The 16,387-nt window shown below is 46.3% G+C and overlaps 1 protein-coding gene across 1 annotated transcript in view; it reads left to right on the top strand.

Moving 5' to 3' along the window:
- LOC147436629 (Mitochondrial substrate carrier family protein) overlaps nt 1-14,217 on the top strand; it is a 66,662-nt gene extending 52,445 nt beyond the window's left edge. Inside the window, exon 8 of the mRNA XM_086489472.1 lies at nt 13,833-14,217. Coding sequence (XP_086345598.1) covers nt 13,833-14,010 — 178 coding nt within the window. The 3' untranslated portion in view covers nt 14,011-14,217. The remainder of the gene's footprint in view (nt 1-13,832) is intronic.
- Nucleotides 14,218-16,387: the final 2,170 nt, after the last annotated feature.

Raw genomic sequence — 16,387 nt, 5'->3', positions numbered from 1 at the left:
TTGTGGTAAAAGGTTTTTCTCAAAAGAAAGGTATTGACTTCAATGAAATATTTTCTCCTGTTGTAAAAATGAACTCAATTAGGCTTGTCTTAAGCCTTGTGGCTGCTCATGATCTAAATCTCGAGCAAATGGATGTAAATACGGCATTTCCTCACGGTGACTTAGAGGAGGAAATCTACATGTTTCAACCAAAGGGGTATGAAGTAAAAGGTAAGGAGAAAATGGTTTGCAGATTAAAGAAGAGCTTGTATGGTTTAAAGCAAGCATCAAGACAATGGTACTTGAAGTTTGATCGATGGATGTTGGATCATGGATTCACAAGATGCAACTCGGATCACTGCGTCTACACGAAGAATTTGGGAGATGGGAAATTCATCATCCTAATGTTGTATGTTGATGACATGTTGATTGCAAGTGCCAACATGCAGGACATCAAAGACCTAAAAGAGGAGCTGTCCAAATCTTTTTCAATGAAAGATTTAGGTGCTGCAAAGAGGATACTTGGTATGAAAATATCAAGGGACAGGACGAAGAAGACAATAAAGCTATCTCAAGAAGATTACATCAAGAAGGTACTAGAAAGGTTTGCAATGCAAAATGCAAAACCAGTTTCTACACCTTTGGCTGGTCATTTTAAACTAACGAAGGATATGTGTCCAAAGACACAAGAGGAGATAGCCTATATGTCTAAAGTTCCATATGCTGCAACGGTAGGTTCTCTAATGTATGCTATGGTCTGGACAAGGCCAGACATTGCACATGCAGTGGGAGTTGTGAGTAGGTTCATGGACAACCCAGGTAAAGAGCATTGGCAAGCTGTGAAGTGGATACTTAGGTATCTAAAAGGGACAACAACAAATGCTTTGTATTTTGGAGGAGCTGATATTTTTCTAGAAGGGTATGCTGATGCAGATATGGCAGGTGACAAAGATACTCGAAGGAGCACTACTGGCTATGTGTTCACAGTTGGAGGCACAGCAGTAAGCTGGGCTTCAAAGCTGCAGAAAGTGGTTTCACTTTCTACCACAGAAGCAGAGTATGCAGCAATGACGGAGGCAAGCAAAGAAATTCTGTGGCTTCACAGATTCTTAGAAGAGCTTGGATTCAAACAAGACAATTGTGTCTTGTACAGTGATAGCCAAAGCGCTATCCATCTTGCGAAGAACTCAGCCTTTCATTCAAGGACAAAGCACATTGAGGTGAGCTATCACTTCATACGCACTCTTTTGGAAGAGGGACAGCTAAAGCTAGGAAAGGTGCATACAAGTGAAAATCCTGCAGACATGTTTACAAAGGTGGTCAACAAGGAGAAGTTGAGCTTTTGCTCATCTTCAATCAGCATTCAAGGATAAGAAGCCAGAATGGAAAGCAGTCACAGGTTTGGTTTGGAGATCAGTCTCCAAGTGGGAGATTGTTAAGTATGGAGCCTGATTTACCCTTGTAATTTTCTGTGGTAAAAGCACACATTTGTAAAGCCCCCATTATGAGGAGAAGTCATCGTGCGTGAAGGAAAATCACTCACCGGAAACCAAAATTTTCACGGACAAGAATCAGGGGCAACTTTAGAGGCCTTGGCGGAGGCCCCCGAGACTTTTTTTTTCACCGGAATATTCCTTTTCGCCGGAATATTATGGCCGGACGGCGGCCGAAAAGTGATCGGAAAACAACCGGTCGGTTGGCCGGTGGCCGGTAGTCAATGGCCGATGGCCGGTGACCGGTGGTCTGAAGTCAATGGCCGGTGGCCGAATTCAAAAGCGGACTTGTCTTCTCAAGGACGGCCACACATGGGCGGATTGGAGGGTCCGATTTGGACTTATTCGCACAAGGGCGGCTACACATGGCTGTCTCTCATTAGAGAGGGCAGCCCTTTTGGCCTATAAAAGGAGGCCATTTCTGCACACATTTCATAGTGTGAAGTTGATGCAACAAGGTGAGTGTGAGGTGGTGAGAGTGAAGCAAGGCGGGAGCTCCATTAAGGGTATAATCCCTTTGTAAACTACTTCTTGTTTTGAAGTACTAAAGCCATTGAGTGGCTGCTTTCCCGTGGACGTAGCCCACATTGGGTGAACCACGTATATCGTGTGTACTCTCTCTCTCTCTCTCTCTACTCTATAATCTCGTGTATGTAAATCTGTCTCTCTCCATTAAGTAATCTACTCAATTATCTATTTAGCTACGTCTTATTTCCTAACACATGAGGCCGACTACCAACCAAGTGGCCTCTCTGAGTGCTAACCATGGGGTTCCAGACGAGGGGCTGCCGTAGGCGCTCCTCCGTGCACGTAGGTTGTCTCTGCTCCAAGCCACGCTGCAAGAGCTCCCAAGATCGAAGCAAGCTCACAGCGAAGCGGTCCTCTAGTCTCCTGCTCAAACCAACTCTGCGCATCTTTGTAAAGATCCATCTGGTCGAAGGTTGCCAAGGGCCTCATGCTTGAGGCACCCTAGCACGAAGCCGCTGTAGCAAGAACTCCTTTCATGGCTCCTCACCTGGAAGAAGTCCTCTGACGATGAACTTCCCAAGAAGGGCTCTGTCTGCTCTGTTGTGCTCGATCAATGATCCCAAGCCCTCCCTGTGAACAAGGGGAGTGATGACCAGCCAAGCCACTTTGGCTCGGGCTATCTGAGTGTCACGTCCTGACCAAAGGAAATTCCTGATCAGCCTTTCTACCTGGCTGATACAAGAACTCGAGAAGATCTAGCAAGAAGTGATGTACCACCTACTCGCCAACAACACTTGGTTGGCAACTACTACTCTGCCAGCCAAAGAAAGTCGTGCTGAGCTCCAATGTAATAACTTTCTCCCGATAGACAGGAGAAGGGGAGCAATCTACTGCCCGGGAGATAAGTCCAAACCCACCTGACAGCCAAGTAACGAACTGCAGTCCCTGGGTGAATCCACCTAAAACCCTCTCCTGGCATCCAATCGGGCACAGGAGCACTACCAACCGAGAAAGCCACTGTCTTTCTCCAGTTGATCAGTGTGCCCGATGCACAACAAGAGGTTTCCAGAGCCTGCTCACACCTGTGAAGGTTGGCCTCTTGGCCATCTAAGTACAAGGCTGAGTCGTCGGCAAACTTAGTGTCCAATAGCTCATCTCCCCGAATAGAGAGTGCTAAGCCCCGTAGACCAACCTGCTGCGACACCAAAAACCTGCTTATCGCCTCCGCATAGAACAGAAAGAGGAAGGGAGCAAGAGGACAACCCTGTCTGACCGAGCGTGTAAGCATGAAGCGATCACCTCTACCTCCTGCCAAGAGTACCTGACTATGAGCATGTCTGTACAAAGCTGACACCCCTCTGATCCAAGCATCTCAGAAGCCCATCCTGCGTAGAGTGCCCTCTAGAAAGTCCCAGTCAACTCTGTCGTATGCCTTCTCAAAGTCGAGAAGAAGAATCACGAGGTCCTCACCACAGAGCCGTGCCAGGGCAGAAGCCTCCCAAAAAGTAAAGATGTTGTCAAGGATACTGCGTTCCTTGACAAAACCTGTCTGAGTCCCATGTATAAGGATCTCTAGAAGTGGCCGAATCCTCAAACTTAGAGCCTTGGCAAGAATTTTGTAGGCTGAGTTGAGGATGGTGATGGGGCGCCACTGTTGAATCTCATCCAAGGAGCCACCCTCTTTGGGAATGAGGTAGATCAGGCCCTCACTCATGCTGTCAAGCATCACTCCTGTGTGCAAAATGTACTGAAAAGCACTATAGAGATATGGGCGAAGCAGGTCCCAGTACTCCAAGAAAAAATTGGGAGTCAACCCATCCTCACTTGGACAGCTACCACGGGGGAGGGCCCTAAGAGTTGTGTGCTGCTCCTCAAGCTGAAGTGGCAGTTCAAGCCTCTGACGCATCTCCTTAGTCACAACACAAGGCATCTGTGCCCAAACCTGCTCCCTGCATGCATCCTCACGCTCTGACTGGGACTCTGCAGACAGTAACTCACGGTAAAAGTCAGTAGCAACTGCACGCATATCCTCGGGCTCAGAAGCAACTGACCCGTCTGGCCTCCTCAACCGACTGACCTTGGCATGCGAGTGCCGAGGTCCCACTACCTCAAAGAAAGCACCAGTCACTCTGTCGCCCACTTGGGTCCACTGAGATGCCTGTTGGTGAAAAGCAAACTCATGTCGCCTCTCCTCTGTGCTAGCAAGCTCCTGTCAAGCCTGCTGTAACTGGTCCTCCAACCAAGGACTGTCCGGATGCTGCTCCTGTATCCTCTGTAGTGAGCAATGCCCCATCTGAGACGCTGCTCCTCTTCTCTCACTGCAGCCTGGCGAGCCAGAGACTCCTGGAGAAAAAAGCGGCTAATCTGGGATAGGCCTGAGGCCACTCTGTCAGCAGGAGACTCCTGTCTGTCCAAGCTCTCTGTCCAGAGAGCCTCTACCCGCTCTCTGAGTGCTGAGTCCAACAAGACTCTCTCTGGGATGCGAAGCATCGTGCTCCCACTCCTCTGCCTGTCTGCCACTATGAGGATCACAGGTGCATGGTCGGAGAAGGAGGTCCTTGCAAGAATGCCCACTGTCCCTCCCAAGTCACTGAAGTGGTCACTAGTGTAGAAGCGATCTATCTGCGATAAATTCACTCCTCCCACTCTGCGGTCCGACCGAGAGAAGGCAAGGTGTCTGGGGGCCTCACAAAACCAGAGTGCTGCCAAACATCCGAAACCCTCAGAGTTATACAAAACCTCTCCCAAGTTGCCAGCTCAACTCCATGCACTGTAGCATGGCTGCCACCAATCCTGTCAGAAGGGTCCTCCAACATGTTGAAGTCCCCTCCTATGCACCAGTTTTTTGCCTGCGGCAAAGACTCAACTATCTGAGACCAAAACTCTGCACGAGCACTCGCCACATTGGCCGCATAGATGTTTAGGAAACCCACTAGGCCACCCTGAACCTGCATAGTAATCCACTGAGCCCTGCCTGGCACAATAATCCCCTCTGCCCACAATGGCCTGCTGCAAAGAGTTTGCAATAGTCATACATACCCCACCCTGGATGCCTCCAGGTCCAAAAGCAGCTGACCAAAAAGTATCACATCGTCCACGCAAGAGCTGACCACAACGTCTAATGCGGCTCTCACACAGATGGTGCTCCTGGAGCATAAGGAGATCGATCTCTCCTCCCACAAGGCAACGCTGAAGCTCCTGACGCAGTTGGCCTCGCTGACGTTGAAACTGGGGCCCACCTAGTCCCTGCACGTTCCATGAGACGATCCTCATGGGGAGCGAGAGAGAACAGATGCTGCCGCAGCAGCTAGACGGGCTATCTGCGAGCCTGGCTTGGATGGGGAGTAATCCGCATCTGAGTGTCCTCTAGATAGGCGTGACTGCATCGAGTGCCTGGCCCAAGCCCAAGCAGAGCGAGCCGTACGTAAAGCAAGCTTCTCTGTCCAGGAGTCCTCATGAATGTATACATAGCATGGCAAGCACTGTGTATCGGCAAAGAAGTAAACCACAATGTGTCTACATCCTGTTGAGTCTGGAGGTGTCACCGCAAACTTGGCCAATGGCCACAAAGTCTAGAGCATGTCTGTAACTCCTAGTTCTCCCATGTGGTGAGAGAACTCTAGGACCTGTGTGTGCAACCATCCGAACACTGAGTCGAGAGTCCACTCTGTCTGGTCCTTGCCGCAAAGGGGGAAGGAGAAGCCAACTGCTGAGTCCAAGGCCTCTGTCCCCCTAGCGGCGAGGAACAGAACATGGACCCTGAAGCAGGCTGCCTCATGGTCTGCTGAGGGGTCGCCGAGAAAACGAGTGAAGCTGTAGTCGAAGAAGTCTCATTGGCGCCGGATGTCAATGCTCATCAGACCACGAGGGATAGCTGCAAGGGAAGATGTCTGTACCTGCAGAGGGGGTCGCAAGAAAGGCTGTCTCTCTCTCGCTAAGCGACTCGTGGCAAAGGCGCTGCCAAGAGATCTCCTAGCCGCCGGAGAAGGCCCTGCCCCCTTGGTCGACTGTGGAACTGAAGCAGGAGGGGGGAGGAGGAGTTGGGGGGAGCGGTGGAGAAGAGGGGCGGGAGGGAGCGGCAGAGGTAGAGGGGCGGGGGGAAGAGGCGGCGGGAGCAGGAGACGGGGGGGAACTCTGGGGGGGGGGGAGGGGCTGTCGAGGGTGAAGCTGGGGTGGGGTTGGAGTAGGGACCTCATCCTGCTCAAGAGGACCAAACCGGTTCCCCGTGGGAACCCATTGCTGCTGAGTAGGCGCATGAGGACCACTCTGAGTGCCAGGCTGACGCTGTGGCGCCTGTCGTCGTCTACCACGGGCCTGCTGCCATCCCTCCTCCGTTGGAGCCCCAGGCTCAGAGGGTGGCTCTGCATGTGTGCGCTGTGTCTTTGGTTGTGTCTGCTGGCCAGCCCTTGCAGGCTGGGGCTGAGGCTGTGGTGTAGGTCAGGGCCTCCTCTGTGGACATGCCTTCGCTAGATGGCCCATCTGTCGACAAATGAAGCACTAGTTCGGGAGGCCCGAAATACTCCACACTCTGTCTAAACCAACCCCCACTCACCCGAGGCAGAAGAATAACCTTTGGGAGCGTGTGAGTGTCTCTAACCAAAACGCGAACTGAGGGAATGCCAGCCGCCTTGGCAGCTATTGAGGCTGCCGTGCAAGGTGTGTCCAAGACAGGCCCAATGGCTGAGCCGATCCTGGACAAAAGTGGTAAGTACTCCCTTCGCAAACCCGGAAAGCAAACAGAGATGAGGATGTCTGCCTCCTATACTAGAACATCCGAAGCAGGGTCGAAACCATGTCTCCACTGTTGAAAGTGGGCACGTGCTGCTCGGATGGTCAGTGGACTCATGGCGATGACCTTGGACGCCATCTCGGAGGTCTCAAACTCGATTTGGTAGTAACCTCGTCCGAATATCTGCACGTCCAAGATCTTGCCCACCTCTGCGAGAAGGCGGGCCTGGAGAAGGTCACGCAGCTCTCCTCTGCTAGGTCGAGTGCTGAGAATCTTGCAGATGACATAAGTTGCCTGCAATCGCTCTACCTCTGTGGCAAGGCTCGCTTGCTCTGTCGGTGAAAGAGCAAGTCGAATGGTGGGCTTAGCGGGGTCGGGCGAGGGGGCTTCATGCAAGTCCCTCTGTGGCGGAGCTGGAGTCTCCATCTTTGTCTATTGTTGTGGCAAAAAAAAACGGGCAGTGGAGAGAATCTGCAGCCGAGCGCCGAGCACTTGCCCAAAAAGACAGTGCTACACGAGCCATTATGCAGGAAGGGGGGGGGGGGGGGTGGAGCAGTTGGGTAATGTGCAGGTGCATAAGCGGGATTGGGGGGGGGGGGAGGAGGAGGATGGCAACGTGCAAGAAGGCAGCGGGTGGGCTGTGGGGTAGCGCGCAGGAGCGGCGGGGACGAGGGGCATCGCTCGGGGGGGGGGGGGAGGCTAGCGATGGCGCAGCAAGGGGGGGGGGCGAGCAGTAGTAGCGAGCGGCTGTCCGACTACTTCTCCATAGCTTAAGCTTCTTCTATAGAGTTGGGAGAGAGCTTCCAATGATGTAAGCAGTGATGTCAGATGTGTAGGCTTCCAATATAGAGACGGTTCTCACTTGTGGTGGTGCAGATGTATCACACACCCCAACAAGCCTCCCCGTGTGTGTCATAGTAGCACCCAAAAATACAAAGGTATCCTCCCTTGGAGAATTTGACATCAAGGTGTAGGATCAAAGTCAAAACATCCTCCCCAGAGAATTGTCAACTCGGTGTATGATCAAAATACACCTCCCCTAGAGATTAGGTGGTAGATCAAACACAAATGTGGCTTTCTCCAATGTCGGAGATCAAAGGTAAAGTCCTATTGCAAATATTCAAAGTACTTTGTGTTGTGTTTTGTTGCCAAGTCGGCTACAAAATATTGCTTCTCCTTCCCTCCAAATGTGTCGTCAAAATGAATTGAATGCCGATGGCGGCATGGCATAAAAAATGTGCTAGTGAGCATGGTCTTACCCGTTGTCAGGCAGTGTCCCGTTATCTGCACGAAGCAGGCGCACTGCAAGGCTGAAAAATTTATTCTACTTACTCAATTGCAATTAATAATACCAACCATTTATAGCTAGCTTGAGGACCTCCCTTCTTGAGCAAGAAAAGAGAAACCTTGTGCTCTGATACCAATGTAACATTTAATGGCCTATTAACTTGTGTGTAGCGGAAAATAGCATAGACATAGTGAGCATTTCATTAGAATAGATTCCTAATGAGCATAGCAAGAGTGCTTGGATGGAGAGAGCAACAAAAAGCATAACACCTAGTTAGATAGGCATGAACAATACTTCAAAGAGAGAGAAATTAAGCTATTGACAATAGTTGAGGACCGGATTTACATGGAGCCGGTCCCCCCTCCAAAAGGCTTTGTATTATAGGTTTCCCCCATCAAGGGAAACATTTTACAATACAATACTTTGTGTTCCTTCAATATCTTGCTGGTGCAATGAAGATGGAAGTTTCAAGCACCATGCACACACTTATAAAACACAACATCAATTCCCTCACGGTCTCAGATCCAAGACCTTACACACCTTCGAAAATGGTGAGAGCTAGCGGGGTATGAGAGTAGATTGAGAGGAAGGAGCAGTCTTACGAGAAAGAAGTATATCTCCTCACATAATCACTCATGAAAGCTTAGCATAGCTTAGTAATTAGCATGGTAGAGGAGATGAGCATGCATTGAAGCTTGGCTCTTGGTTGTATTTGCATCACAAAGCGAAGAGTTGTTGTAGGCCTCCCTTCTCACAACTTTGGAGTAGATGATGAGCTTTCCATTAAAGCTTGAGAAGGAGATAGAGTCTTCTTGCTTCACACATGAGATTGTGTGAGTGTGTGTGTGATAATAATGACAAAATCAGCCCCCTCTCTCTCTTGGTCGACCCCTCATGCTTTTTACTCATGCTGACACCCCATTGGACCTTGCAAAGCCTCGCTAGTGATAATTAAGAAGCATAAGTGATAGCCTTGTGACATGTGTCCCCCTTTCCTCTTTTGTGAGAGCTTTAGGTAATTAATTAATAATTAATGCAATTAAACTCTCATTGGACCCCTTAGTCTTCTGGCCAATAGGAATCAGGCAAGCCATTGGGCTGCTGAATGCTCATTGGACCCCTTGGGAGACTGGCCAATAGTCTTCTAGAGAGCTTAATTCTTATTGGTTCTTTTATTAAATGTTTTTAAATGAATCAAACTAAATTTACTCTAGCCCTTCTTTCTTGGGATTCCTGTCACTCTTCAACAAAACACGATTAGGAATCGCCACGCCCAAGTAAACTTGGGTTCGTGCGATCGCAACAAGCAAAAAAAATTCTTGTGGTTCTTCCCTTGAGTAATGTAGAACACTTCCAAAGCTCTGATACCAATGTTAGGTGCAGCGGAATGAATGTTGTATTTTCTCAAGATTAGTGATCTTTATTGCTCAAGGTTCCTTTTAGTTCTTAGGGAAAGAGAGAGCTTTCCGTCTTGTGGAGAGTGCTATGATCACGAACAAAGTGAGTGGATGTTGTGCGTGCAAATGAATGAGACTGAGAGAAGGAGAGAGAAGAGATACGACACCGAGGGGTTGTAAAACCCTCCTCCGAAGGCCCCACTCTTGTCGGCGAGAGTGGTCTACTTTGATTTCACAAAGGTGTACAATGCGAATGCAATGGACAGATGCAAGTTGGACTGTGCCGATGACGACGACGGCGACTTGATGACTGAAATCTGAGATCTTCTAGATGCTGAATTTCTTGGACTGTTTCAAGGCTGAAAATGGACTGTTTTGGCTGCGTTTTCTTGGCTGAAGACGGGGGATCAATCTGCTACCTTCTTGGGGGCTGATCTGCTACTGTGCATAGGCTGAAAACTGTGTGTTCCTGTGGCGGTTAGGGCTGAAAGTCCAAAACGCTGGCTGAATCGGTATCTGCAATACAAAACGCTGAAGTATCGGATGCATAGCAAAAACGCTTCTGCTGAAATGGTGTTGCAAGCAAAAACGATGAACTGTCTGATGCATGGGAGGCTAATCTGCTAACGCTAGCTATCTTGGAAGATGAGGACGATCATGCAGAGGATGAAATCGCCATGGACTCTGGAACATGAAGAGGAAATGCAAAAACGCTCCAAGCTGATGAGAGGGCGATGATGCAAGGGAAAACGCTAGGGGATGCTGTGGGGGGGTAGTGCTGAGAAGTTGCCTGTTGAGCGGGAAGCTCCTACTACCTCTTCTGCTGTGGAGTGCTAACTTGGGTTTGCTTATATATATTAACTTATCCAATTTGCCCTACTGACTACCCAACAAAAGTCACTTAATAAATAAGTGAAAAATGTCAAAAATAGGGAAAATGGGATAAAGTCACTTGAAAAATTCCCAAACTGACTCTGATGGAATCTGATGGAAATGCTTATGCTTCTGCGGTGTGCAACTGGAGGATATGCATCCATGCTAAGTGACTGGGCATGCACGGTCTACGAATAGACTCACAAAAGTGCCAGATCATTGCTAATCTAACTTGACGGGAACCCTGCTATGGTGTAGCTTGTCCACGGACACATAGGGTTGGGATGTGTCACGTGACAATTGCACTCTCTCACTAAAGGAATGGAAGGCTCTCCCTTCCGTAAGTAAAAGGAACCCTTGAGCACAGTTCGGAGCACTCATCTTGAGCAAAGTTCAAACATTCATTCCGTTGCATCTAACATGTAATCTCTCTTTTCTAATGCATAATCAACGCACATATTATAGTCTACCTCGTATCTCTACTCTCTTTGATTACACTTTTTTTTTTGTAAATCTGTTTTGATTAATTTACTTGTGGGAAACCTCAAGGCGAGGAAAACCCACCGAAAAGATCATATACAAAGGGAAGAACACTGAAGTGCTCTGCGATACAAACGCGCTAAAAGCAAACATAGAAGAGCTGCAAGATTTCCAGGGATATGTCTCCAATGTCAAAGGCAAAATGTAACGATTGCCTCAGTGAAAACTTGAACGATGGAAAAGAATCACGAATTCCCATCTACTTGCTGCCTGCAATGCCAAGAGAGATGATCCGTAACAACTTTCCAAGCGGAGAGCAAGCCAGAGGTGATCAAGCAACCACGAATATTACCGACCATCTTGCCAAACACAGTCTCCCAAAGGGAAGTCTGCCAATGACCAAAGGCAAGAGTGGCAACATGTCGACATAGATCAGCAACCTTAACTGTCCATGGCTGAGACTGCAATGTAAGAGTGGGCAATAACACAGCCTTCCTTGCCAATGCATGGCGGCGAAGGTCCAAAATATTCAGCCCGCCAAGACGCTTTGGAGTGCAAAGTTTCTCCATTTCTAACAAACGAAGGCCTTTCTTATGAGAACTGGTGCGCCACAAATGAGATACAATAGTAGACAAAGCAATGAGAGGCGGGAGTGAGGCCAGTGCAGCAATGGCAAGTAAAACTGAACATATGCCATCATGATACTTTGCACTATACGAAGTCGAACATGCAGCAGCCATGTAGACAGTTTCCAATAGTGCAATTTGACATTCAATCGTTGCGTGACCCAATCGATTTGTTGCGTATTAGTAACCTGCCAACCGATAGGATATCCTAAATGCCTGACCACCACATGCGGATCGAGAATCTCGCCAGGCCAAAGATGATGCCAGTCACAAACATCAAGAGACAAGAGTTCAGATTTCAGAAAGTTAACCTTAAGGCCTATTGCCAAGCCAAATGTATCCAATGCTTGCATAATTTCGCGCACATCATCCTGGTTGTTACGAGGCATGAACAACGAATCATCAGCATAGGCCTATCCTGCAAAGTCTTTCCCATCGGGTAACTTCAACCCATGAAGACAACCGAGCGAAGTCAAGTGATCCAAATACAAAAAGAGAGGGTGAGTGGCAATGGCATACAACAAGGCGCTAAGCGGACAACCTTGTTTGACAGAGCATCCGAGAGGCCAAGGTTCTGTTAGCTCTTCATCAAGGAGGCCTGAACATGTACTGTGAACATACAAGAAGTAAACGACATTGACCATCTTTGGGCCAAAGCCAAGGGCCCGCTTGGTAGTAGCAATGAAATCCCATTGAACGGTATTGAAAGCCTTTTCAATGTCTACCTGCATTACGAGAACATCCTGTTGGGTATATTTGGCATAATCCATTCCAATTAATACATTAGCCAGATTATCAAAATCTGGCGACGAGGAATAAAGCCATATTGCGCGGAATGGATACCAGCCATAAGAGTATGATTCACAATGATCTTAGCCAAGATTTTATAGATCACCGGCATAAGAGAAATTGGCCGCCAATGTGAGAACTGTGCACAAAGTGCTTGTTTAGGCAGCAACTTCAGTAAACCCTCTTTCCAAGACATTGGCAAATCCTGTTTCACCCACGCAACGTTCGTCATATAAAGTAAAGGTTCTTTCAAAGGCTCCCAGAAAGAGAAAAAATCCCACAGTGAGCCCATCCCAACCAGGCGAACGCCATTCTCCGAGGGCAAGCAAAGCTGAGTGCAATTCATTATGTGTAAAAGCTGCCTCCATGGTCAAAGCATCCTGAGGCAAGACAATTGAATGCATTGTAGATAACAAAAGTTTTCATGCATGAATAACTGCGGCAGATGCCACGGGGGGAGCGGCAAAAACAGTCCTAAAATGGGACACCATGGTATCTGCAAGCTCACGCTTCGAAGCTGTCCAAGCTCCTGGTCAAAACATAATCCGCTTTATAGTTTGAGAGGCCCTCGAATGATGCAAGTGCTTAAAAAACTGCTTTGAGGCACATTCCTTACCTATAAACGCTTGATGACGAGCACGGGTTTGCCATTTATCCAATTTTCGTTTGTCATTATGCAGCAGACACACCGGGGCGTGACAAAGGGCCGTGGATTCAGTTCCCGACAACAAACGTGTGTCAGCTAAGAGTTGGAGCTGTTGATACATATGCTTGGCGTCCTCAGCATCACCACGTAATTGAGACATGTAATGCTTGCCATAGTCCTGAATTACACTCTGCACACGCACAACAAAGTGAACCCACGCTCTCCTTGATCCCCCGCCCCCAACGAATGCTACACTCACTAATCCTCCCTAATCCCCACAACCCTCATTCTGAAACTGACCCCTTACCCCTCTTCATTGGTTTACCAGGACTCTGTTTTGTATGTGGTAGAGCGGGTCGTATTGATACACTAGGAGGGTTCATTATTCATAGTAGAGACAACGAAGTGTCTGAAGAGAGACATGAGATATCGTGAGGACCTAGGAGGATAGAGACTGAGAGAACTAGGAGGAGAGAAGTAAAGAAGAGGAGAAGTTGGTAGAGGGGCCTCCAATCAGACAGGTATACAGGCGTAGGGATCCACCACAGGATCCACCTTTGCAAGCTCACTCTTCATGGGCAGCGATACCATCCACTTCATGGGCATTCATTGTATATGTTTGGACACTTTTTGGGATCGCACCTCTGTGCTGATCAGCTTCGTATATTATCTCGAGGTTGTGCCCTTGAGAAGTTTGTTTTGATAGAAGATTTTTGAGAGAGAGAAATGAAATGAAATGAATTGAATTGTTATATTAAAGTCTTCAAAAGGCCAATATGACCTATGAGACCAAACTGTTACAAAATTGTGAATCTGATACCGTGTCTGGGTACAAAAAGACTAGAACAAAAATACTACTACTACTAGAATCCATCCTCATCTGCCACTCTGGATGTCAAGAGAGTATCGCTCGAATCCTCTGCTGTAGTCTTCGTCGATGCTGTGTAGCGCCTCTCCTTAATCGTGGCCGTCTGGATTTCCGTAGAGAGAGAGAGAGAGAGAGAGAGAGAGAGAGAGAGAGAGAGAGAGAGAGAGAATTGTTAAGAAATACTCGATTTTTGCAGGGGTTTGTTACCAAGGCTCGTGATCTACCTTTCTCAAGGAGCTCTGTTCTTTGCAACTTATGAGTTCATGAAGCGAGTACTTGAATTGGATGTTCCAAAATTAACTGTACTGGCATGTCATTCTAAAGAAATGGTGAGCCAAGGCAAAGTTGTGGAGCCAACTGAAGCTATTCATTAAAAAAGCTTGTCTGTACGCTGATATGACTCTCAGCCAAATATATTTTTGTGGGCCTCCAAATGGTATTTTGTTTGTATACTAGCATTAAAAAGTCTTGATGTCTGCAAGTTTTCGGAGCGCATACAAGAAAAGATGCAAAATTCTTTTGGTCAGAGTTCTACAATGTAATTCGCAGATGCTTGTCAGAGGGCTTCTATGGTTTCAACTTTCCACGTGCTTTATATGTTCCAAAAGGGCCTCACTTAAACAAGTCGAAATGTTCACATTGGCATTGAAAATAAAAAATAGAAAAAAATTAAGAGACTCGTTGACAAACTAAAACAAAAGAATATTTTAATGCTTTTATAAGAAAAAGTAGGGTTAATAAGCACTAGAAACTATAAAACAATCTATTGAAATTGACTTTCTTAGGACCTTAAATGAAAGAACTCTCTCACAAATCAAAATATTTTAAAAAAATTTAATGGATTAATACTTCAAAGGATGGGATCAAACTTCTATGAATACACTTCGTGATGTCTTGTTCCCAAAATCTTTTTTGGTATTTATATGGGTGAAGATCATTCAATTCTTATTGTTGGAAATGTGTCCCTAAAAAAAACTTTAGAAGTCTGGAAGGAAAAGAAATTATGTCCTTTTAAATGTGGTTTCCCAAAGATGCATTCATTGGTGTAGAAAATAACTAGAAGTTTGAACATAATAATCTTTTAAAAAAAGATCTCTTTTTGTGCACCACAAGTCATTTTAAAATTAAGAAGTAAAGTAAATTTCACAAAAGATTGGCACATTGTAATTTGTGAAAGAGTCCTTTCATTTAAGGAATTTATACAATTTTATTTCATTAAATTATTGTATTATTTTCTATGTTTATTAGACCTGCGGTTGTTAGAAGAGTCGATGGCAATAATGAAAAGTGACTTTTGCCCAATTTTGTCATGTGTTATGTCTCATTGTTGGCAATGTAGCCTTGAATTTCCAAGGGCAGTGTGTTGTCAGCATTTTTCTTGCTCATTTGCAATACCTTCACCTCTTGTTTCACTTCTTCATGCCATACTTGATCATAATCTTTTGTATTTGAATCAAAACTCATTTTTTAATTCTATATTGCTTCTACATTTTTTAAGTTGTCAAGATTCTTTTGCATCTTATTGTTTTACACTTTCAACTTCATTCTTTTTCTCATGTTCCACTATCATCTTTTCTTTCCCTCTACATAGGTTCTCTACAATGGTTATTGACCTACTCATGCACTTTTAAAGCATTCTCTACAGTTTTGTTGTATGGTCAAGTGATTCTTGCAAGGGAGTCCTCCACACACAATTATTACTCTGGTAGTCGAGGGGGGTAAGCTTCATGGTCTTCATCATGACTCATAGAGTATCTATCTTATTATCTATTGTTTGGTTCTCAATGTTGATGACTTTGGTCTTGCACATTCTTGGGTGCCTTTGGTAATTTGACCTAGTATCATTGTCATTGTTGGGCACGTGTGCTCTGATCTTCATTTTCCTATGCTTGTTTTCTCTCAAGATTATGAACATGAGATGTTGGACCTATCATTCCTATTTTGGCTTGTTTTTGTTTATTATCATCTTCATCATCCTCATCCTCTTCAAGCAGTTTGAAAACTTTGCATGTTGAAGGTAGATCATATGCTGTGGTAAGCAACTTTACATACTTGATCAGTTCTTTCTTGATTTCCTTCGTTTTTTATTTTATGGATTTTGAAACTCTGCCGGGTCTACCATGACTGCATCTTTGTGTTGGCGATAACAACTTTTGCATGGAGACCATGATTCTTGGCTTCGAGCATGTCAATATGATATGTGAAGCTTTGTGCGAACTTAGCGTACCTTGTTGCATTTTGATGTTCTCGAGTGCAAGTTTGGAGTGATCTTTGGAGCAAGCTTTTGAGTTTTCTCATGCCATGTGATTGGTTCTTCCCTAGAAAAGCTCACGCTCGTTCCCATCCGAAAAACCTCACCCACAAAACTTGCTCCCAACCAAAAAAGCTCACTCAAAAAATATCGCTTGGGATACTTGTGTGTCCTCATTTTTGTGTCATGAAGGAAATTAAGTCCTTGAAGTGCATCTCTCTCTCTCTCTCTCTCTCTCTCTCTCTCTCTCTCTCTCTCTCTCTAAATTGCATTAGTAATCCTAGGTATAAGTAAATAGGGACAAAAAATTTATGAAGCCTGTCTATATTGTAGTTTGAATGTGAGAAGCTCTCAAAATTCTTTTGTCATCTCAAGCAAATAATTTTTTTTCACTACAAGGTAAAACTGTCCTGCCCTAAGGGTTACGCGTATATTAGACCAAGACACATCAAAGAAAAGAGATTGCAATTGGTGGCCTTGAGTTGATTGCGCAAATCACG

Source organism: Adiantum capillus-veneris, chromosome 18 (assembly GCF_014529385.1).
Source record: "Adiantum capillus-veneris isolate H3 chromosome 18, ASM1452938v2, whole genome shotgun sequence".
In the NCBI taxonomy this organism is placed as follows: domain Eukaryota; kingdom Viridiplantae; phylum Streptophyta; class Polypodiopsida; order Polypodiales; family Pteridaceae; genus Adiantum; species Adiantum capillus-veneris.
Note: the sequence above shows the minus strand (reverse complement) of the source record. Positions and strands in the feature narration are given on the sequence as shown.